The sequence below is a fragment of the Podarcis vaucheri genome, assembly GCF_965113315.1.
Source record: "Podarcis vaucheri genome assembly, chromosome: 2".
NCBI lineage: Eukaryota > Metazoa > Chordata > Lepidosauria > Squamata > Lacertidae > Podarcis > Podarcis vaucheri.
The window spans coordinates 7,029,367-7,051,789 of NC_138760.1; the positions used below are offsets into that span (position 1 = coordinate 7,029,367).

Genomic DNA, 22,423 nt, shown 5'->3' on the forward strand with positions numbered 1-22,423 from the left:
GATTTTCACGGGTACAGGAATGCAGGTTTTGGTGTCTTCGGGTGTCTTCCCGTGTAAGAGTCGGGGTGTCTGTGCGACGTTTCGACGAGGTCTCACTCGTCATCTTCAGGCTGGTGCTTTCGGCTTCTTGTTACTGGAACAGAGCAGAGTTTGGTGTTTGAGTTCCTATAAATACTGTTGAGGGGTGTGGTGTATAGCCTCCAACGTTCTGGGCAGAGAGGAAGTTCCTAGATTAGTGTGCCTTTTCTTCTTTTGTTCCTTAATTACTTGAGGGATATCTTGGGTGATTTCATGAGTGATATTCTGAATATCACTGGGTGGGTCATTAAGTGTAGATTAGTTGCTAAAGCTTTCGTGTCTTGACCTCTTGAGCTTGTGAAGAGTTTTTCTGAGAAGATGGCTGTGCTGCATTTAGTTGTGCTCTGGCTTGGCTTCGTGTATAGGGGCGAGCTATGGTTTTGTGCCTTGTGCCAGCCAGATCTGTGTAGGGATTGCAGGGGGGTGCAGCATCCGGAGGTGCCACTATAGTTTGGCTACTGGATGGAGTCTGTAATATGTCTGTGGAGAGGGTCTGGGTTTGGGTCTGGTGTGGTTGATTGGTGACGGCGTTCTGTGTGCCTCTGGTTCTGGTGTCGGTTTTTGTGGGGAGGGCCTGCCAGACATCTGGAAATTAGCCCTCCCCACAAAAACCGACACCAGAACCAGAGGCACACAGAACGCCGTCACCAATCAACCACACCAGACCCAAACCCAGACCCTCTCCACAGACATATTACAGACTCCATCCAGTAGCCAAACTATAGTGGCACCTCCGGATGCTGCACCCCCCTGCAATCCCTACACAGATCTGGCTGGCACAAGGCACAAAACCATAGCTCGCCCCTATACACGAAGCCAAGCCAGAGCACAACTAAATGCAGCACAGCCATCTTCTCAGAAAAACTCTTCACAAGCTCAAGAGGTCAAGACACGAAAGCTTTAGCAACTAATCTACACTTAATGACCCACCCAGTGATATTCAGAATATCACTCATGAAATCACCCAAGATATCCCTCAAGTAATTAAGGAACAAAAGAAGAAAAGGCACACTAATCTAGGAACTTCCTCTCTGCCCAGAACGTTGGAGGCTATACACCACACCCCTCAACAGTATTTATAGGAACTCAAACACCAAACTCTGCTCTGTTCCAGTAACAAGAAGCCGAAAGCACCAGCCTGAAGATGACGAGTGAGACCTCGTCGAAACGTCGCACAGACACCCCGACTCTTACACGGGAAGACACCCGAAGACACCAAAACCTGCATATATATATATATATATATATATATATATATATATATATATATGGGGGATTGCACCAGGCAGGCCCCACAAACAACCCAGAGATGCATGTTAACTAAAAGGACACATTCTACTCATGTAAAAACACACTGATTCGTGGACCATCCGTGGGCCGGATTTAGAAGGCGATTGGGCTGGATTCGGCCCCCGGGCCTTAGTTTGCCAACCCATGCAATAGAGGAAAAAACCTAGTAAATGAAATCAAAGGGAATGACCTCTTGCCAAACAGCAAAGCAAACGTTACACAAACATGGGTAAGTGCACATATGCTTATGTACATGAAGTGTACACTAGTTGTGATAAGATTATGGGTCTTCTTCATTTTCTCCCACGTGAGCAACAATGGAGGAGTGGGATTGAATTGACAGCCCCATTTGCAACTTTCACATGTATATTGGCTTTGGAAAACAGGTGGAAAGGTCTATCAGTGGTGTCAGGGAACTGCCATCGGAGCCAGAGGGAGAGGGAGGGCTCCAGAGGGATTCTGGAAAGCGTCCCGGGAGGGAGAGAAGCAGCACATCTTCTGGGGAAGGGAATCAGCGTAACACCAGTGGAGAAGGGGGGCAGATGGGGGAATCGGCGAGGTGGCTCCAAGACTCCTCGCCGGGAACCAGTGGGGAGAGCACGGGTCCTCTGATGCCCACACCCTCCCTGCGCAGAAGGCTTCCGCGCAGGGAAAGTAGGCGGAGACTAGGCGTCAAAGAGCTTCTTTGCTGGAAGAAGTTCAAGAAAAGCTCACTAATGGATTCTGCCAGCGATTGAGACAGCCACGGGCGCGTGGCTGTCCAGACAGAAAGGGTTCATTCAAGGAACCAGCCAAGGGTGGCGTTGATTTACACACAAGCAACCCGTGAAGGCTGAAAAACAGAGCCTCCATTTGTCAAGACAGTGTATGCGGAATTCAATGTCATACTGCGCTGAACATGGTGTCAGCGCAAACATTGCAGTTTGACAGATGGAATTATCCCCCTTTCCTCCCCTCACATTGTTCTGGGGATTCTCCTGACCCCAAAAATTATTTGGGGGGCATCAGAGGGGGCACAGGGAGGGAAGAGTGGTGGAAGCCATTCTATATCTTTGTGTACTAAATATGAAGTTTTGTCACTTTCTAAGAAGCCTTATCTGTCTCTGGGCAACTTGAAGCCCTAGGTTTGATGAGAGAGAGAAGAAAGGCTTCTCAGCCAGCTTAATTGCTGGGATGCAGAACATTGTGTAGCTTTTTGCAGTGCCTTTGAGCTATGGAAACACTAAACTAAACTAAACTAAACTAAACTAAACTAAACTAAACTAAACTAAAAACTAAACTAAACTAAACTAAACTAAACTAAACTAAACTAAACTAAACTAAACTAAACGGCCTTTTATACTTTGAAGGTCATCTATTGCATTTAGCTGTGCATAGGATAGGTGTTAGGGATGTGCTGTGGGTTAAACCACTGAGCCCTGGGCTTGCTGATCAGTAGGTTGGCGGTTCGAATCCCCATGACAGGGTGAGCACCTGTTGCTCGGTCCCAGCTCCTGCCAACCTAGCAGTTCGAAAGCACATTAAAGTGCAAGTAGATAAATAGGTACCGCTCCCGAGGGAAGGTAAATGGCGTTTCCGTGTGCTGCTCTGATTTCTCCAGAAGCGGCTTAGTCATGTTGGCCACATGACCTGAAAAAACCGTCTGTGGACAAACATTGGCTCCCTCAGCCAATAAAGCGAGATGAGCACCGCAACCCTAGAGTCGTTCACGACTGGACTTAACTGTCAGGGGTCCTTTACCTTTACCTTTTAGGACAGGTGTTACCAGGTTAACTGATTTATTTACAGCATTTACAGGGCTCCTAATAAAGGCTCTTAATGAAGGCCTCTCTAATTGAGAAGGGGGAGGGAGGCTGAAGGCTGAGTTGTCCTTAAGTGAACTTACAAGGTCTGAATTACAGTTTTCTTAGGAAACAAGGAAGAAAAGGAGGGGCTGGGGGCAAGAATGGGAATATACTAAGGAGTTCTCTCTCTCTCTCTCTCTCTCTCTCTCTCTCTCTCTCTCGTTTGCAGAAGTAACATGTTACTTTCCATGTCCTCCTTGTAGATCTGCATTTGTATATTACCAATTCTTCCACTGGTTGGTACAAAACATCCAAATCAAGGTTGAGCCTTAATAATCATAATAAAATCTGGAGTTGTCTGGAGTTACCTCCAGTGATGCAAGAGACACATTATCTCTAAGTTGATTCATTGGCTTCTTTTGATATAGGGTTCTTGCTGACTTAACACCTTCTGTGTTCTCTAAGGCCTGGGAAATGAATGTTGCTGTTTGTTGTTTTTTTTAAATTAGTGAATCACTTACATGTTCTTGGTTGTTGCTGGTTTTTTTGCATCTGTAGTTGGGTGTGACAGCATTGTCACTGGGACAATGCCATTCACATGTTAGGGGAAAAAATAGGATGGTGTCCTATGAAAATAATGGTAAGTGTGTTTGTATTAAGGGAACAGGGGCTACCTCAGTCCTCCTCATATACACAAGAGCTGCATTTGCATAACTAAGGGCTCAACCATATTTCTGCTTGTCCTGCACCACAAAATCATGGGCCTGAGTGGTTTTCCAGAAGTGTGGCTGAGCCCTCAGTGTACCTTTACCAAAGGTGTCATGGGCTTTGAAGACACTCAAACTCAGGACGAAAGGGAGAAACGTGCTAAGAGGAAGGCACGCTTGGCAAATCCACACCATGATCAACTCCTGCCTGGAAACAATTGTCCCCACTGTGGAAGGACGTGTGGATCCGGAATTGGCCTCCACAGTCAGTTACGGACTCATTGTTAAAACCATGTTTATGGAAGACAATCTTACTTGGCTACGAGGGATCGCCAAAGAAAGAAGAAAATGCATGGGAAACCCCTGCTGCCAATATTAGCTGAGGGTCCTTCCCATGTTCACTGGAGCCTGTGGATAGGGCTGTCAGTCTAGAAACCCATTATACAGACATTAAAACTCACTGTAAACATCCATAATTAAAATACACAATAAAACAATCCAATTAAAACAAGATGGCTTTTAAAACAGGAGACTCAGGTTGAGTTCAGGTAGCTAAATATAGCTGCAGTCCTAAGGTTAGGGAGGGGAATTTGGAGGTGGTTCAACCATTGCATTCTGTGCCCTGCTGGTCTTGAACTGTCAGGGCAGAAATGAAGGTAGAGGAAAGCTCTGTGTGCTTTTGCCCATTTCCTGAAGTCAAATTTTAAAACATTATATATATATATATGTGTGTGTGTGTGTGTGTGTGTGTGTGTGTATTCTCCACCCATTGGAAATGGAGGAAAAGATGCCCCCATTACTTCCCCATTTGGAGAGGCTCAATGGATGTCAGGATGCTGTCAGCAGCTCCTGGCTGGTTGCCCAGGAAAGTATAAAGACAAGGAAAAATTTATTACCGTCCTTTTTTATTTCAATCTTTACACAGAGAGGCTATAGAACCCAGCCTCTTCCATAAACACCCAGGTCCAGAGTGAATCTCCACCTCCTGTCTCTCCCACTTCCTCATTTGTCATTCTCATCGTCTCCTCTACGGGTGCTGCTACGTTCCCTCTGTCTTTGAGCTCTTTGTTCTCCTACTTTTAAGGCTCTCCAGATTCTGGGAGATGGAGGGTCTGGAATGCTTTCTAATGAGAATGTGTCCGCTGGGTGTTGTCCTGGCTCTCCCATGATTTCCCATCTTCCCCCCTCATCTGCCTCTGAGCTGCTACCTCCCTCAAACCCCTGTTGTAAATTTATACTATCTTCTTCTTCCTCCTCCCTGGAATGGTCAGGATGGGGAGGCTGCCTCCACCATTCCTCCTCTTCCCAGTAACTTCATATCCTTCACTAAAGGGGAATACGAACACTTGGTTTATATAGTCAATGAAGTCTTCATAGGGTTGCATTGAAAGACCTCACTTTTAATATTTTAATATACCCTGTGGAATATTCATCCAGAAAAACTTGGAAATATGAACTTCTAAATACATTAAGCCTTCAATGTATGTGGAGGTTCCATTCTGGGGGTCACACCTAAAGTCAAAACTGCATATAGTCAAAACACATAGGGTTCAATGGTGGGTGGTATTGCTGAAGTCTTTTTTCCTGGATGTCTGCCTCCCCTTCCCACTGCCTGTTTGTATGAGAGGAAAAGTCCAAAATATAATAATTGGACAAAGGTAGTTTCCAGTAACACAAAGAAGGTGCAAATCTCATACAGTGGTACCTCAGGTTACAGTTGCTTCAGGTTATAGACGCTTCAGGTTACAGACTCCACTAACCCAAAAATAATACAGTGGTGCCTCGCAAGACGAAAAGAATCCGTTCTGTGATTCTCTTCGTTGAGCGGTTTTTTTGTCTTGCGAAGCAAGCCCATTGACGGATTAGCGGATTAGCGCTATTAGCGCTATTAGCAGCTTTTAGCGGCTTATCGGCTTATCGGATCAGCTGATAAGCGGCTTAGCGGCTTAGAAAAAGGGGGAGAGGAAAAAAACCCTGCAGGAACTCGCAAGACATTTTCGTCTTGCGAAGCAAGCCCATAGGAGATTCGTTTTGCGAAGCACCTCCAAAACGGATAACTCTTTCGTCTAGCGAGTTTTCCATCTTGCGAGGCATTCGTCTTGCGGGGCACCACTGTACTTTGCTTCAGGATGAGAATAGAAATTGTGCGGTGGTGGTGCAGTAGCAGCAGGAGGCCCCATTAGCTAAAGTGGTAGCACAGGTTAAGAACAGTTTCAGGTTAAGAACGAATTAGGTTCTTAACTCGAGGTACCACTGTACACACATTTTGGGAATGGGAATGCCCCCAAATAAATAATCTGTTGGAAATTTAAGTGGAAGATATTATTGGATACAGGATACCAAAAGGACTACTCCCAGTGCCCCTCCTTCCTTCCTTCCTTTTGACTACAGTATACTTGATGATGTGAGATAACTTGGAAAGATTTTCTCACTTATTAAGAGCTGCAAGGACAGATGTTGCCCTGGGATTGGAAAATGCAAATATGTGATGATTATTATGGACAGGTTATGTACAGCCTGGGATGTGGGTGGTCTCCTGATCAAATTAACAAATGTTGTATGGATTAGAGACGTGAGACAAATGGAAAGTGTGTCAATTTTGTGGCAATACGTTGAAGCACAAGAGGAATGAAGAATTCAGCCATAGACATTTTTACAATCCGAAAGGAAATAGATAATCTACACACACTCATCATAGAAACCGGAGGAAGTCATTCTTAGTCAGGAAATCGGGATTATGTCCGTTGTAATTTCTGATTCATCACCATCATTTCCACAATCAATTTATTGTGTATTTTCAAAAGCGCTTAAGTATTGATGTGGTACAAAAAATCGAGTGGGAATTCTGATTTCTCTGTGCAGGCTCGCAATCTAAAAAGAAAGGCATTGGACCCAATGAGAAGAGGGCAGGACAAAATGAGGAAAACTCTGCAATAGCTTGGAGAAAGAGAGAGGAAAAGAAAGGGAAACCGTTAAAAATATAGACTTTCCCTCAATGTACTGGCGGAGTTAGTTGCATGGGTGCCCAGAGCAATGGCCGTGCTGTGCATGGGGGTGGGGGTGATCCGCTGTGCAGGGGGGCTGGGCAAGCCCTCCACAATGTGCCTTTTTGTCGCCTGCCTCAGAGATGACTGCCCCCCTTTCCTATGCCCCTGCCTCAATGCTAACCCAACCATAGTAGACCTATGGGAATTAAAGGCCTTGAGTTAGGCATTTTATATATTCATATTATATATTACAAAATATAAATACTTCTTGATTGTAATAAAACATCTGAGCAGGATTAACATGGGATAAAACCCCCCAAATAACCTTTTTTATTAAAAAAATGATACTTTATTAGCCCTCTGTTGCACAAGGATGCTATCTTAGAGCACCAAAAGGAATCAAACATATAATTGCTTACATGGTTTAGTAATAGGATTGACTGCATGTAGACTGTGTTTGTTATTGCTTGCTTGAAATGTACTGTATTGCTGAACAAAGTGGGTAGTATTTGACTAGGTTTTACACAGAGTGGACACACTGAAATTAGTGAACATGATCAAGTTTTTTCTATTCATTTCAGTGGGTCTTCTCTGAGTAACACTTAGTTGACTACCACTCAGATTTCCACACCTCCCCCCAAAAACCAACAACAATGTACACACCTTATCTACCTAACACGAAGATGCTCCTGTATGCCCAGATGCAGAATATTATGTATGTTTAGCACAAATTGGAGAGGTGTTTCAACTCCTTTTAGTGCTCCAAATACTCTCCTGTTCTTCGAAATGTGACATTTATCTTCCCAGGCAGAGCGCCCATTAAGTGCCAGGTTCCATAGAGCTCCTATGCAGATGGAAAGGGCACCTCCAGTGCCAGACTAAAGGGAAGCAGAAAGAACTGACAACCCTGGGACGGGGGGGGGGGGAGGGGACGCTGGAAGAAGATTGGATTGTTTTTATTCTATTGTATTTTTCTTTTTGTATTACTATTACTAGAAATGTTTTATGAACTATTATTATTAGAAATGTCTGATGAATGTTGGGGAAATGCTGAAATGAAAGTACCTGGCTCTTGTTAAAATGTTTAAAGAATATGGTAAGAAGGTAATGGTTACGAGAAGTTGGTAAAAAAGATTTAAGCTCTAAGATTATTTTTATAAGATAAAACGAGAATAGAGTAAGGTAATGTAACGATTAAATACTATGAATTATGGATTTAAGTTTTAAGTACCAAGGATTCCTATAAGATAGGATGATAATAGAGTAAGGTAAAGTAATGATAGAATATTACGAACTTTGAAAAGGATTTGCTGGGGCAACTATCAATCAAGATACAAGAGAAGGGAGGAGGTCGTGGAAAGAAGGTAATGGAAATTGGAGAATTTGAAAAGGATGGTTTTATTTTTGATTTCTTTTTATATTTTGTGTGTTTTTTTCCCTTTTTTGTAATTTTGTCTGTTTTTGTGTGTATTTTTTTTTAAAAAAATTCTTATGTTCTAATAAATGTCATTTTTTTTTTAAAAAAAAGGAAAGGGCACCTCCAGAGGCATTGCCCATGATATTGAAGTACACAAGAAGGGAATGCAAATCAAGGTATTACATGTGCACCTGCAAGAAATGGATGGGTGTATTAATCATCAAGGATAGAGAAGAAGCACTGACCTGTTTATTCATGTACAAACAAGGCTTCAAAGAGTCTGATTGGTTCAATAGAAAATAATGCTAAGAAATTCTTTCTTTCTTTTTAAAAGGGCAATATTTAAAAATGGTTATTTTCTTAAATCTGCATTATTATTATTATTAGTGGGAGGGGAGTTATAGCAAAAATGCTATTTGGTGAATTCAATCATTATTACCTAAGAAATAATGTCTGGCAAAGTCACAGCAGATTTTAATTTGTATATTTAATGGAGATTAGCAAAAAGGGAAAAGAAGATGAAGACATGGCTCATGTCTTCGAAAAACGATAACTCAGCTTGTTACAGCTTAGCTCCTGCGTGATGAATGCATTTCATAATAATAAAAAAAGTACATTTCACAATGACTTTCTTCACAATGTTGCCTTTGCTTCATAAGCAGCTAGGTGGCTGCTAGGTCCCATTTTCAGGTGGCCTGAATAGCAATTTCTTTAAGCTCAAAGTTTACCATCCAATCTGTTTCACAATTGTTTGCCCACCTCTCCATCAATGACCCATCCAATCTTTCTAATCTACCTTCACACTTTTGACTGCTTCTCTTTTTTCTCTCTGTGACACATATACATTCATTTATATGTATCTTTTTTAAAAAAATTAAAAAATGTTTGCTTGGTTTTCCCCACAATCAAGTGGCATATAAATTTTATGAAACAAGCTAAAGTCTAGAAATTGGCTGAACACAGTATGTATCTTATGGGATTCCTACATGTGACCTAGAAAGAGACAGACAGACAGAGAGAAGAAGTAGAAACAGTTTTGTTCTTATTGCATGGAAGTTCATGCTGCAATTAATTGGTCAATCACAAAGGTCTTGCAGAACAGTTGATCCTTTCCCTTCTGCTGTTTTAGCCCATCCATTCTTCTTGAGCTTTGCCATCCACAGTCTGCCATCTCCACCAAAGCAGAGGGTTGCATGCCTCAGTCGCCTCTTTCTTTCCTTATGCCCACCATCCAAAGTAAAAAGAGAAGTGTCCTCCATGGATGTCCATCATTTGTTCATCAGCATGTGATCTCTATTCTCTTTTAGCTGGTGTTGCCCGTCTTAAGATTCATTCAGTGTTGTTGCTAGCTTCTTGGAGTAAAGGAACTGCTGCTGTCCCAAGGAGTTTTAGGGATGCCCATGCGAGAAGAGCCCAGACAGATCTGCTCTGACAAAGCATTTTGTTTACCAAGGTGATGAAGATCCTCCGTGAACTTCAAGTTGAGAAACTGCTCTTAGGGAGCCAAAGGCAATTTTCCACATAGAGGCAGATTTAGGGTGTAATTGCGGGCGTGCTTTTGGGGATTGTGAAAGGCGTGCTAATGCTTTGCATGCTGCAAAGCGGCTGCCTGCCATGGAGCTTTGCAATTAGAAATGCAGATGAAGATACTGATAGATAGGACCTCCATTGAGAATTAAGAGTGATGCACTGTGTCAATTAAAGAGCCTACTCCCCAGACAAAATAATCAAGCTTAAAGTATCTTAGTCACTGCAAAGACATTGTGCCATCATTGGTCATCATCATCATCTTCTCTTCCTTTGGCAGTGAAGGGGTGTGCTAATGGGTAGGGTCAGTGTTTGGAAAATTGAAGATGAAGATCTGTCAACCACACCAAGTTCATGAGCACAATACAATGATATCCTTCTTCCCGCCCATGCAAACTCAAGCCCAGCTCCTCCCTAAAGCAGATATAAGGGAGGCTCTTTCCAACTCCGGATCCAGAGGGATTTGCTTCCCTTGGGCTCTGCACATCTCTTCATCTCCCTTTTTTGCATTGCAACCTCTGGGCTTGATCATTTTCTCTGCTCCTCGTTCAACTCTGTCACAGTGATGTCTGTCAAAACCAGCAAAATGAGCCGCAGAGGCTACAGCTCAACTTCTGTTATCGGCGGTGGTGGAGGAGGAGGAAGTAGAATTGGCTATTCTTCATCATGCCAGGGATATGGTGGAGGCATAAGAGGCCAATATGGCAGCAGGAGCCTCCATAACTATGGCAGTAGAGGAACAAGAATTTCCTATGGACGAGGCTATGGCTATGGCGGTGGAATGGGTGGCGGCTATGGTGGTGGGATCTGTGGTGGAGGAATGGGCGGTGGGATCTGTGGTGGAGGAATAGGCGGTGGTTATGGTGGCGGAGGAATGGGCGGCGGCTATGGTGGTGGAGGAATGGGTGGCGGAGGAATGGGCGGTGGTTATGGTGGCGGAGGAATGGGCGGTGGTTATGGTGGCGGAGGAATGGGCGGTGGTCCCTTTGGTGGTGGTTACGGTGGCGGAGGAATGGGCGGTGGTCCTTTCGGTGGGGGAATTGGCCCTGGTGTTAGTGGTGGAGGCATTGGCAGTGTCCAAATAGACCCAAGTCTTCTGAGACCAGTTCGTGTAGATATTGACCCTCAGATCCAGCAAGTGAAAAATCAGGAGAAAGAGCAAATCAAGAGTCTCAACAATCAATTTGCTAGCTTCATTGACAAGGTAAGCTGCCAGAAAAGGAAGTGATGCAGTTTGACTGATTTCACATAATGCGTGTTGTCTGGGAAGATGCGGTTAATTTTTGCTATGAACAGTTGAGTAACGTCTGAAAATATGAAAGCTTGAATTTTGAGGTTTACATTATGGATTAGATGGGATTTAATTTCCACAGAATATTTTACTTAAATTCTGAAATTATGAGTTCTTTGCTTTATTCATTTATACCAGCATTTATATCCTACCCTTCTGCATGCATATGTATCACTCAGGGCAGTGATACTTAGGTATATATCACAATATCTGTAACAGCCTCCTGGTTAACTGTTTACAAGCCATTAATGTCAGTTAAGGCCATTTGCAATGGCGGATGATCAGGGTGTTGAATATGTTTGTGGCATGAAACAGAGGGAAGAACATTTGCTCTGTTCCTCCCACCCACCCAATATTAAGAAAATTAAGCAGAAGCAGATGTCTGGAGTCTCTGCATTAACCAGCAGATTCACCAAGAGACTCCAGGATAGCAATAGTATGTTGCTACTTTTTTATTGGTGTTGGCTAAGACACAAGTGATATTTATTGGGAGAAATGTGTGTGTTACAGGTACATGGATGTATATGGTTTCACAAGACATATGAAATGGAAAAAGTTTAACTAAGTGTTAAGAGTTGTTCAAAGCCCAAGGAAGTGTGCAGAATTGGCCCAATGGGATGCACTGAGGCTTGTCACACAGGACAAGTGTTAAGAGTTGTTCAAAGCCCAAGGAAGTGTGCAGAATTGGCCCAATGGGATGCACTGAGGCTTGTCACACAGGACAACATGCCATTTAAAATTGACGTTGCCTGAAACTTGGCTTCAAGCAAAATTCAAAGGGATTCCGGGAAACTCCTCTGCTGAAACATTGGATTGTATCCAGTGATATTCCTGCTCAGAGTAGATCCATTTAAGTCAATGGATAGGACTAACTTAGGTCCATTAAATTCAATGGATCTATTCTGAGTAGGACTAGCACTGGATATAACCCAAAGCAAGGATTCGAAGGAAGCAAAAAATCTTTTGGTGTGACTAGCAAAACTTCTCAGCTGTGAGTTGCATAGCTGTTAAAAAGTAGCTTTTTCGTATTTGTCAGGGGAACCTGGTGCCCTTCTGATGATGTTAGACTTCATCTCCTATCAGCCCCAGCTAGCATGGCTAGTGGTGAGAGTTGCAGTCCATCAACTTCAGTCCTAATATATGTCATATGAAGCTGCTGCTGACTCAGACCACTGGTCTATCTGGCCTAGTGTTGTCTATTTTGATTGGCAGAAGCTCCCCAGGGTCTCAAGTAGGGGTCTCCCCCGTCCTCCTACCTGATATACATTAATTACAGATGGCAACCTTTGACTGTCTTACACGCAATGTCATTTCCCCAGCATTGATCAGGGGTGAGTTTCCCCACTGCTTCTGGATTGAATGAGGAGGGTAGTATACTACATCTTCACTATGACTCAGGAATGACCCTTCACATGACCCTACACAAGGCAATACTGCCTGTAACTCTTCTATCCCTTTGGTGCACCTACCTAGTCATCCTGGGGCTGATAGCCAGGGCTATGGTGGCCTGTTATTTGTGTAGTCAGAGTAGGATTTATCTGGGGTGGGCTTAAGATCCACCTTTGAGCACATCTTTTCCATCTGCTCCTCACTGTCATGTCTCTTTTTTGGTGTGCTTCTCTTGTGGCTGATTTGCTTTCTGACCAGTTTAAGGGTGGGTATGGTGGACATAAGTGTAGAATATTTGGTGAGTACCTTGAGGCATGTGGGGTGAAGGAACATAGGAAACTGCCTTGCATTGAGTCAGACCATTGATCCATCATATTCAGTATTGTCCACATTGACTGGTTGAGACTCTCTAGGTATTCAGACAGGAGTCTCACCTAATCTTACCTGGAGATGGCAGGGATCTTTTGCATGCAAAGCAGATGCTCTATACTGAGCTATCACTTCTTGAAAGTTTAAGATGATGTGGGAGGATGCAGAACTCATTCTAGGTGGTCCTTTTCCTGATGAATGCAGACCAGAGAGCAAGTATGGACTCCCCAGGCTGCCTTTAGGACATTGTGGCTGTGGCAAGAGCTGATCCACTCTGGTGGGTCCAGATAGAGGCAACTGCAGTTTACAGTGCCAACACTGGTTTATTGTTGCATGACTACAGACCATAAAAATGGCCCTTCATCCCAGTTTCTTATGTTGTATCATCACTTGGGGAGCAGGCACTGATCTGTAGTCCTACTATGAGAACCACAAAGCACAGTTCTAAGGAAATGGGAAGGTTCCGCATACCCCCAGAAACTGAAAATTGCGAGTGTTTTCAATTCTGCAATTATTAATTTGGAGTAACAACAAACAGGAGAAGCAGAGTGTAGTTTGGGACTCAGCCATGTGAATCCAGTTAACTTGTGAAAGAATGGACTTTGCTGTTAGCACCCATCTTCAATATGCTATGATGCTGAACCTCTTCAATGTCTTATACATCTTCCATTTCTTGGGTTTCAGGTCCGGTTCCTAGAGCAACAAAACAAGGTTCTGCAAACCAAATGGCAGATCTTACAGCAGCAAACCCAGGGCCGAGGCCCACAGCAGAACCTGGATAGTGAATTCCAGCAATTCATCAATGGCCTGAGAAGCCAAATTGAACGAATCCGCATGCAGAAGTCACAGCTGGCATCAGAACTTCAGAACATGCAGCACCTTGTAGAAGACTACAAGAACAAGTAAGGAACAACCAAAAATGAAAGATGCTTCGTCACCACTATTTGTGCTTCAGGGGGAGATCTGCCATTAATCATTAAGTGACTTTGGTTCAGAATAATGAAATTGTCCTCAGCTCCAGGGCATTCCAAATGAGTGCAGGTTGCACTCTGCACTACAACTTTCTGCAGTACAACAGAAGGTTGGAAACACTAATCTGAGTAGCTGTGTGTGTGTGTGTGTGTGTGTGTGTGTGTGTGTTTCTCTGGGGAATTTGCAATGTTCAGCTTGTGTGGTTTATTTTAATACCTTGGCATCTTATACACTTGCAGTAGTCTATCTCAGTGAGCTCATTGTGACCTCTTTTTCTGGTTTAAACAGGTATGAAGAAGAGATCAGCAGGCGCACATCTGCTGAGAATGAATTTGTGGTGCTGAAAAAGGTGAGAAGTGGCGCTTGGCAGCATACTGTAAATAGAGAAGGCACCGTGGTGGGATAGAATTGAATCAGGCATCAGAATGTTTTCAAGCCATTGCATAGAAATGTTGTTTTCTCCCATATGTCAGGGGGAAGTCAAGGCTACAAGTACAGCGGAACCTCGGGTTGCGAACGTGATCCGTGTGGGAGGCACATTCACAACCCGCAGCATTCTCAACCCGCAGTGCCGCATCTGCACATGTGCGTGATATAATCTGGCGTTTCTGCACATGCACAAATCATGATTTAGTGCTTCTGCACATGCACAAGCGCTGAAACCCAGAAGTAACCCGTTCCAGTACTTGCGGGTTTCGGTGCGTCCGTAACCTGAAAATGCATAACCCGAAGCGTCTGTAACCAGAGGTACCACTGTATAGGCCTTCCCCCTGACATGTTAGCACAAGTTGGCAAATGCGCTTCCCCCTTCCCCATTTTATCCTCACAGTATCCCTGTGAAGTAGGTTAGACTGAGAATCTGTGACTGGTCCAAGGTCACCCAGCAAGCTTCATGGTTGAGTGTGGATCGGAAACCTTTTCTCCCAGGTCCTGATCTGACACTTTGACCACTGCACCACCTCTGGTTCTCTTGAGCCTGCAAACATGTTTAATGGCCTTTTGGAGAACAGCTGAACCCCACAAGACACCTATCACTCATCTTTAGCTCTCACTGGAGAGCTCATGGTAGCAAATTATACTGGATCTATAGCAGTTCAAAAGGGCAATCATAGAAATTGCAGGGGCACACTGCAAAATATGGCAGCATAGATTAAACTGCTGCTTCCTATGTAATTTGTTTAAAAATCCATTGTTTCATTAATAAATTGAGAGGAACTGTTGGATTAAGCCTGCTTGGCAGCCCCACCCTCTGACCCAGAAGCCCTTTCCCCCTACAGCCATATGTGTGGGGAATTCCTGGGGTTTCTTGGTGAAGAGGCATGCTAGGAACATCCTGCCTTTAATTATGTCTTCATATGGGAAGCAGAGTCCCTGTTGAGTCATCACAGCTAAACATCCCTACAGGAATGGAGAATAAAATGTTATCTATGTGGACATGCCTAAACTCTTGTATGTGGTGCCTCAGTCAGTGATAACACTCTGTGAAGCTTTAAAGTTTGCATTCCTCATAATCTATCTTCTAGGATGTGGATTGTGCCTACATGACCAAGACTGACTTGGAAGCCAAAGTGGGTGCTCTAGCTGAGCAGATCCAATTCCTTAGACGTATCTTCCAACAGGTAAGGAATCTATCCATTCCATCTGCTCGCTAAGAATATTCTCTCTTCTACCATCACCCATTGAACCCACATTCAAAGGAACTGAATTCCCTCGCCTTAAGATAGATGAAGGCATACATGGGAATGTTACTTACCACTCCACATAGTTTTGAGGGAGGGATGCAAGGAACCAGAGGAAAGTATGTGATAGTCACAGAGGACTAAAGGACTAAGATGGATAGCCCCTGAAGCCTCACTCCATCCTGGTGATTCTGTACTTCCCTTGACTGTGCCACCACAATTAAACTGGGACTGAGATATCTGTGTTCACCTTAGATTGGATTGCTCTATGCCCTGCGCCTGAAACAAAAAGCTTAATCAGTGTAACAGCATGGCAAGTTTCAGGTTTGTTTTTCCCCCTTTTCCTCTCTGAGATCTAGAAACTTGCATTCTTTTTTAAAAAGCGAAAGCTATGAAAAAGCACGAAAGCAATTACAACTCAGACACATCAAAATCATGCTTGTGGAGACATAATTTATATTAATTAGTTCAAACATAATTGATATTAATTAGTTATTTTTTTTTCCATGAGTGGTGAATCAGGGGAGAAATGAGGCAGACTTACTGATGGATGGCTTTTTGGTCCTTTAACAGGAACTATCTCAGGTCCAGATGGGTGGTCATGACACCTCTGTGGTAGTGAGTATGGATAACAGCAGCCACTTCAACTTGGAAGGCATCATTGATGAAGTACGAAATCAATATGAAGAGATTGCCCGGAGCAGCCGAGCTGAGGCTGAAAGTTGGTACCATAGCCAGGTAAGGAATCAAGCACAGAGGAAACCTGACATGCCTTGTGGTTTCCGGGGTTTTCTTTCTATTGCAAGGGACCTGAGGGCAGATCACTTTCTCCATGGGACCCCTGTGAAGGAAGGAAAGTCACTGCAAATCTCGAACCGAGAGTTCTTAGCTCCTTAGCCAGACTAGAATATTATTTGGAGGTGGGGGAAGCCATGACATTTAAAATGGCAGCCGCAATTCCTAGTCCTTTGGTGAAGCCGTGATAGTCAAACTGGTGTAATGATATCAACATAGGCTTGTAGCATAGTGAGAAGTTCTCTGTAGTTTGCTGCTTCCATCATGAACCAGGGATGGATTTAGGGCTGTGTGAGTGGTGTGCCTGCGCTGAGTGCTGAGATGAAGGGGTGCTGGGCTTCAGGAAGGAGTCACGAGGCTCTGACAGGGTCATAGAGTTCATCTAGTTAGCACCTTCATGATTTTGGGAAGGAGGTAGGAGGACCCTTTCCAAATCTACCCCTGCATGACCCCTGTGCTTGGGCTAATGTGTTGTGGTAGAGGGACCTTTGGATGGGCCCCTTCTTACCTGCCTTTGAAAAGGAACTGCAAAGACTGAAGGGGGCACCAAATATTGGCCTCGCACAGGGCACTATAGTACCCAGATCTGCCCCTGCATGACCCCTGTGCTTGAAGCTAATGTGTTGTGGCAGAGGGACCTTTGGATGGTATCCATGATTAGAACATTGCTGGAGGAACTTTTGCTTTGTTTCTTAAACACAACACTGTTTCTGCCCAACAGTATGAAGCTCTGCAAAACACAGCTGGAAGACATGGGGACAGCCTGACTAACACCAGACATGAGATTCAAGAGCTGACTAGGAACATTCAGAGACTGCGTGGCGAGATTGACCGTGTCAAGAAGCAGGTATGGCACTTAAACATTCCATTTGGGCAAAGGCTGAAAAATGTCTTCTTTTTCAGGCGGTCCACATCACACCACATGGGTGTAAAGTTCATCTTAGCTATCAGATGGGCTTTAGCTCAGTGATAGCTTGAGAAGCTCCTAGTCCAATCCTTGATAATTCCAGGTCTAAGTATTACATTGTTGTCTTAGACCTTGGAAGAGACCAAATTGATGGTACTCTGACTCAGCAACTTCATACATTTATCTCTGGAAGATGCCTGATGCCCATTATTCTCTTTTGGAATTGCCCCTCCAATCTCTCAACACTCTGCAATCTATTAAGGATGGCGGTGGCTTTGTTCAACAGTTGCATCAGATCAGGCAAGCACACAATGCAAATTGCATTGCCTGTATGTAAATTCAGGCGTGACAGTGATTGAAGTTGCATTTCCCTGAGAAGCCTGGGTGGTTCAAGGGACATCGTGTTGCAATTTGAACATGGGAGGCTTTTAGGGTGGAAACGTTTTGGCTTTAAACCAAGTCTTATCTGTAAATACTGGGGAGCTGCAGTCAGTCAATTTGGACCAGCTTGGCACCCTTGAGATATTCTGGACTACAATTCCCATAAACCCCAGCCAGCATAGCTAATGGTTGTGGATAATGAGAACTGTAGTCTAAACCATGTTAGGGAAGGCTTGCTTAAACAATACTGACCTAGATGATCAAATGATCTGAGTTTGTATAAGGGAGTTTCCTATGTTTCTCAGCTTTTAAGGGATGCTGACTCATCACTTAGTGGATTGTGCAGGCAGCAGTAGTCGTTCTGTTCTGAGTCTTGTCTCTTGCCTAAAAGGAATCTGGCAGAAACTCTGCTCCACTGCACCCGTACACATGACTTGGAGAGAAAGAGTTCCTTTCTGGGGAGGACCTTGGCTTACAACTGTTGCTCAGCAATGGACTCATGATACTCTAATTCAAGATGCATGGATGTTGGCAATGAGGGATCAACACATTCATCTTGGCTACATGGAGGCCACATGGAATAGCCTCTGTGTGGTGCCCTCTCCAAGCTGCTGCCTTAATGTGCAGTATAATGTCAGAGGTGTTGCTCCATATTCTGCAGAGAGTTCTCAGTCTCTCACACATCAACTGTTGCTAGAAGCTGCCACTCTTCTGTGGAAATGTGCTAAGGTGCCAAGTGTCAGCTGAGATACCTTAGTACAGGAAGACTGGAAAAAGCACCTGGAGGTAGACTTACCAAAAAACCCCCAAATATTGCTTAATTTTCTCCATTAAATAATGACATCTAACATACCAATAAGTAGAAAAGACATGTGTTGGGAGAGCTGAACTTAGAATCATAGAATCATAGAGTTGGAAGAGACCACAAGGGCCATCGAGTCCAACCCCCTGCCAAGCAGGAACTTGATCCCAGGCTTACCTGGACTCAGCCTCTGAACCTCTTTGGAACATCAGGATTCAGACTTGAAAGAGATGGCTCAGTTCAGGCAAAGTGTTGGTCCCCACCACTGCTGAGCCCTCACAAGAAGTCTCTCCTTCAGATGTCATTAGACTCCAGCTCTCATCAGTATCATTCAGCATGGCCAATGGCCAGTCCAGCAACATCTGGTGGGCATCAGGTTGGGAAAGGTTGCTCATGGTATCTTGAATACATCTTTCAGAGCAACCACGAAGGCTCCTATACAGTTTTGAGCCTCAGCATCTTTCTTTTTCTAAGATTATGAACATGGCCATATCCCTTGGCACTATGGGTCCAGGCTGGCCTATAAATCCCATTCTTTGACCTGGAAACAATTATCCCTGATGGGTGCTCAGATCAGGGATCGATCAGTCTGTTCCCAGCCTTTGTTCCTAAATTCAGGGTTTCAGGTGATAGACAGGAATAATGAGACAGATATTCAGAGATTGGACTGAACAGCTGTCAGAAAAACATGGGCTTCTGATGCAATCCCTGCCTGGGAGGCTTGTTAAATAGCTGGGTAGGTAAACAAAGCAACAAGGAAGTCTGGGATTCCAAAAAGTCCATCCCAAGGTCTCAGTCGTACTGGAAATAGAAAAGTTTTTATCTTTCTCTTCTTCTTGTCTTGCAGTGTGCTCAGCTGCAGTCAGCCATTGCTGAAGCTGAGGAGCGCGGCGAGTTGGCTCTCCGGGATGCTAGGCAGAAACTGGAAGAATTGGAATGTGCCCTGACAAAGGACAAGGAAGAGTTGGCTCGCCTATTGAAAGAGTACCAAGAGCTGCTGAACGTCAAGCTTGCTCTGGACATTGAGATTGCCATGTACAGGAAACTGCTGGAAGGAGAAGAGAGCAGGTGGGTGACCACTGCAACCTTCCACAGAGGGAATTTTTTTTCTTTGTAGATTAACTGGACCAAGGGTCTGCAAGCAGCTTCTGCCTTGATTTCAAATATTGCTGGGTTCAGGGAGGATTTTGCAAATATTTGAACATTCATAGAATGCTTAGTGGCATAGTGGACATCCAAATTATGGGGAGCAAATTTGTTATGGCTCCAGAAGGAATGTCCTTGGTGGTTTTATTGTTTGTTTTGTTTTGTTATTTTGTTATGCCTCCTTGGTGTGTTGTGTGCTTTTCTTTACTTATTTTGATGACGTTGTGTAGCACTCTGCCTTTTCTGCTTGTTTCTCATTGGTCCAGATTATATGGATTGATTTGCAGAAGGGAATTTGGGGGGGCAGGAGTTAGAGGAAGGAAGGTCTAGCCTTGTAAAATGGGCATAGGACTACATGGCTTTTGGGGTCACTTGTAAGTTGGGCCTAGTAATTCTATGACTCACAGATGCTAGACAGGACTACTATTATCTGCAGAAACCACTCTGCCTATTAAGTCAGGCTTCCTCAAACTTGGCCCTCCAGACGTTTCTGGCCTACAACTCCTATGATCCTTCGCTAGCAGGACCAGAGGTCAGGGATGATGGGAATTGTAGTCTCAAAACATCCAGAGGGCCGAGGTTGAGGAAGCCTGGATTAAGTGATCATACTTGTAGCAAAAAGAAGGTTTTGTTTCATTTTGTGACCAATTTTTCTTATTCCTAAACAGGCTGAGTGGCCAAGGATCCCAAGTCCATGTCTGTAAGTAGCTTCCATGTTCACCTCCACTGTTTCAAACATGAGTTATTTCCAACATGAAAGTGTATGTACTGAACCTGTGTTTCCTTTGCAGCTGTGAGGAGTTCCCAATATGGCGGCGGCATGGGAGGAATTGGCGGCGGCGGCATGGGCGGAATTGGCGGCGGCATGGGCGGCGGCATGGGCGGAATGGGCGGCGGCATGGGCGGCGGCATGGGTGGAATTGGCGGTGGCGGCATGAGCGGCGGTGGCATTAGCGTTGGTAGCATGGGTGGCGGCATTAGCGGCGGCAGCATCATAGGGGGAGGAATGGGCGGTGGAAGTTGTGGCTATGGCGGTGGAAGCGGAGGTTATGGCGGTGGAAGCGGAGGTTACGGAGGAGGAGGCTCTGGAGGCTCCTGCATAGGCGGTGGCGGATACTCTCAAGGTTCCGGTTCCGGCTCTAGCACGATCATTAGGAGAACCACCACAAGCAGCTCATCCATCAAAGGCGGAAGGCATTAAATGTCCCAGCTGGTCCCTAAAAGGAAAGAAACATCTTCTAGCTTCTTGCGGCATCAGCGCAACACCTTCAACCCCACCCTGGTAATACAGAAAAGAACAAACTGTGTCCTTCAAAACACAATGTTGTATCTATTTTGCTCCCCAAGAAAGCACCATTAAGCTTACCACCTTCCATCTTGCTTCTGTCACCTGTTGCTTTGTTGTACAATGGTGGAAGATAGCTGGTAGAGAATGCTAATGAAATATGCTGATGGTGTTGCATTTTAGGATGTCAGAGAGTAGCTAGAAGGGGGAAGGGGAGGGGAGGAGTGTGTTTCTTTCAGAGTATGCTGTACATTTTTTGGCTTTTTATGGTGGCTGCCAGTTCATGGCATTCTGTATTGAAGTGGCCTTTCCTTCTCTTTCTTGAGGCTTCTTCCAGTTGGTTGTTCTCTCCAGGTGTTGTTGTAGTTCCTTGCTTCCCAAAAGACATAATTTGTCCCCACTGTATTTGACTATGTGCTGATGTTGGACCAGCCAACATTGATAATGCTAAGTCACGATTGCTCTTATCTGCCTAGAAAGAGAAAAGAAAATAGAGCATTTCCTCCCTTGAATCAAAGTCATGATTTAATCAATGATCAGGCAGCCTGATCGTGGCTACAGAGCAACAAGGTCCTGTACAACACTGAGTAAACAATCATTTACTATAATTGTGTCATTGGAAAAGCTATCTCATTATCAAAAGTACATTCTTGTGTCAGTTTTGTGAATTACATTGCACCTGTCTTTATTTCCCATGGTTTGCTTCCCATGTTTTTGGGAGGTGGCCATTTTCAATAAACTGCAGTCAAGTTATATGTGGTCTTGATTCTTATTATTTACTTATTGGTACGTTTAATTTAATTTAAGGCTAAAACAACTTTGGAGGGATCTTGTACACTGCCAGTTTTCAGCTTGTAGATTGAGGCCACAGCTTGGTGGTCATGGCCTGATCTAAAGTGGGTTGCGAAAACAGCACTGCCACTATACAAACGTATGGCAAGAAGTTAAGAAAGGGGTCTCCAAATGTAGGTTAAAAGGTGGATTCCTGGCCAGAAAAGGCTGGAGATTGCTGTCATATGGCATCTCTGAAGCTGAATTAGCTTTCAAAAAAACTCTTGCAATGAAATCCTGTGCATGTTTACTTAGGCATTAAGGCCCATTAAGTTTCGTGGGACAAACCTGAACAAGTGTTTATAGGATTGCAGCTTCAAGTCAGTTCCTTTCTCCAGCATTCAGAAATGCGGGTGACGTTTGGGTTACACAGGGATTTAGTCTGGCCAATTAATACTTTTGTTTCTTAAAATTAAGCAATATAATTCATGATTTAAGAACACTATCCAACTAAAAGCTCAGAGTGGCAGAAACAATACTATCAAGCGTTGACCCAAGGATAGGAATCCATGTTCCAGCCTGTCATTGCAGTTTAATAATAATAATAATAATAATAATAATAATAATAATAATAATTTATTATTTGTACCCCGCCCATCTGGCTGGGTTTCCCCAGCCACTCTGGGCGGCTTCCATAGTAACCAAAAAAACACTAAAATATCATACATTAAAAACTTCCCTGAACAGGGCTGCCTTAATATGTCTTCTGAATGTCAGGTAGTTGTTTATCGTTTTGACATCTGATGGGAGGGCGTTCCACAGGGCGGGCGCCACTACCGAAAAGGC

At 44.1% G+C, this 22,423-nt stretch overlaps 1 protein-coding gene across 1 annotated transcript; it reads left to right on the plus strand.

Annotated features, from left to right (window-relative positions):
• Nucleotides 1-10,232: 10,232 nt before the first annotated feature.
• Nucleotides 10,233-21,557, plus strand: LOC309522414 (keratin, type II cytoskeletal 7-like). The gene is made up of 9 exons (XM_082205647.1): nucleotides 10,233-10,994; nucleotides 13,524-13,741; nucleotides 14,100-14,160; nucleotides 15,335-15,430; nucleotides 16,064-16,228; nucleotides 17,007-17,132; nucleotides 19,223-19,443; nucleotides 20,190-20,221; nucleotides 20,313-21,557. The coding sequence occupies exons 1-9, from the start codon at nucleotides 10,356-10,358 to the stop codon at nucleotides 20,720-20,722; spliced, it is 1,968 nt and encodes a 655-aa protein (XP_082061773.1). The 5' UTR covers nucleotides 10,233-10,355; the 3' UTR covers nucleotides 20,723-21,557.
• The last annotated feature ends 866 nt before the right edge of the window (nucleotides 21,558-22,423 follow it).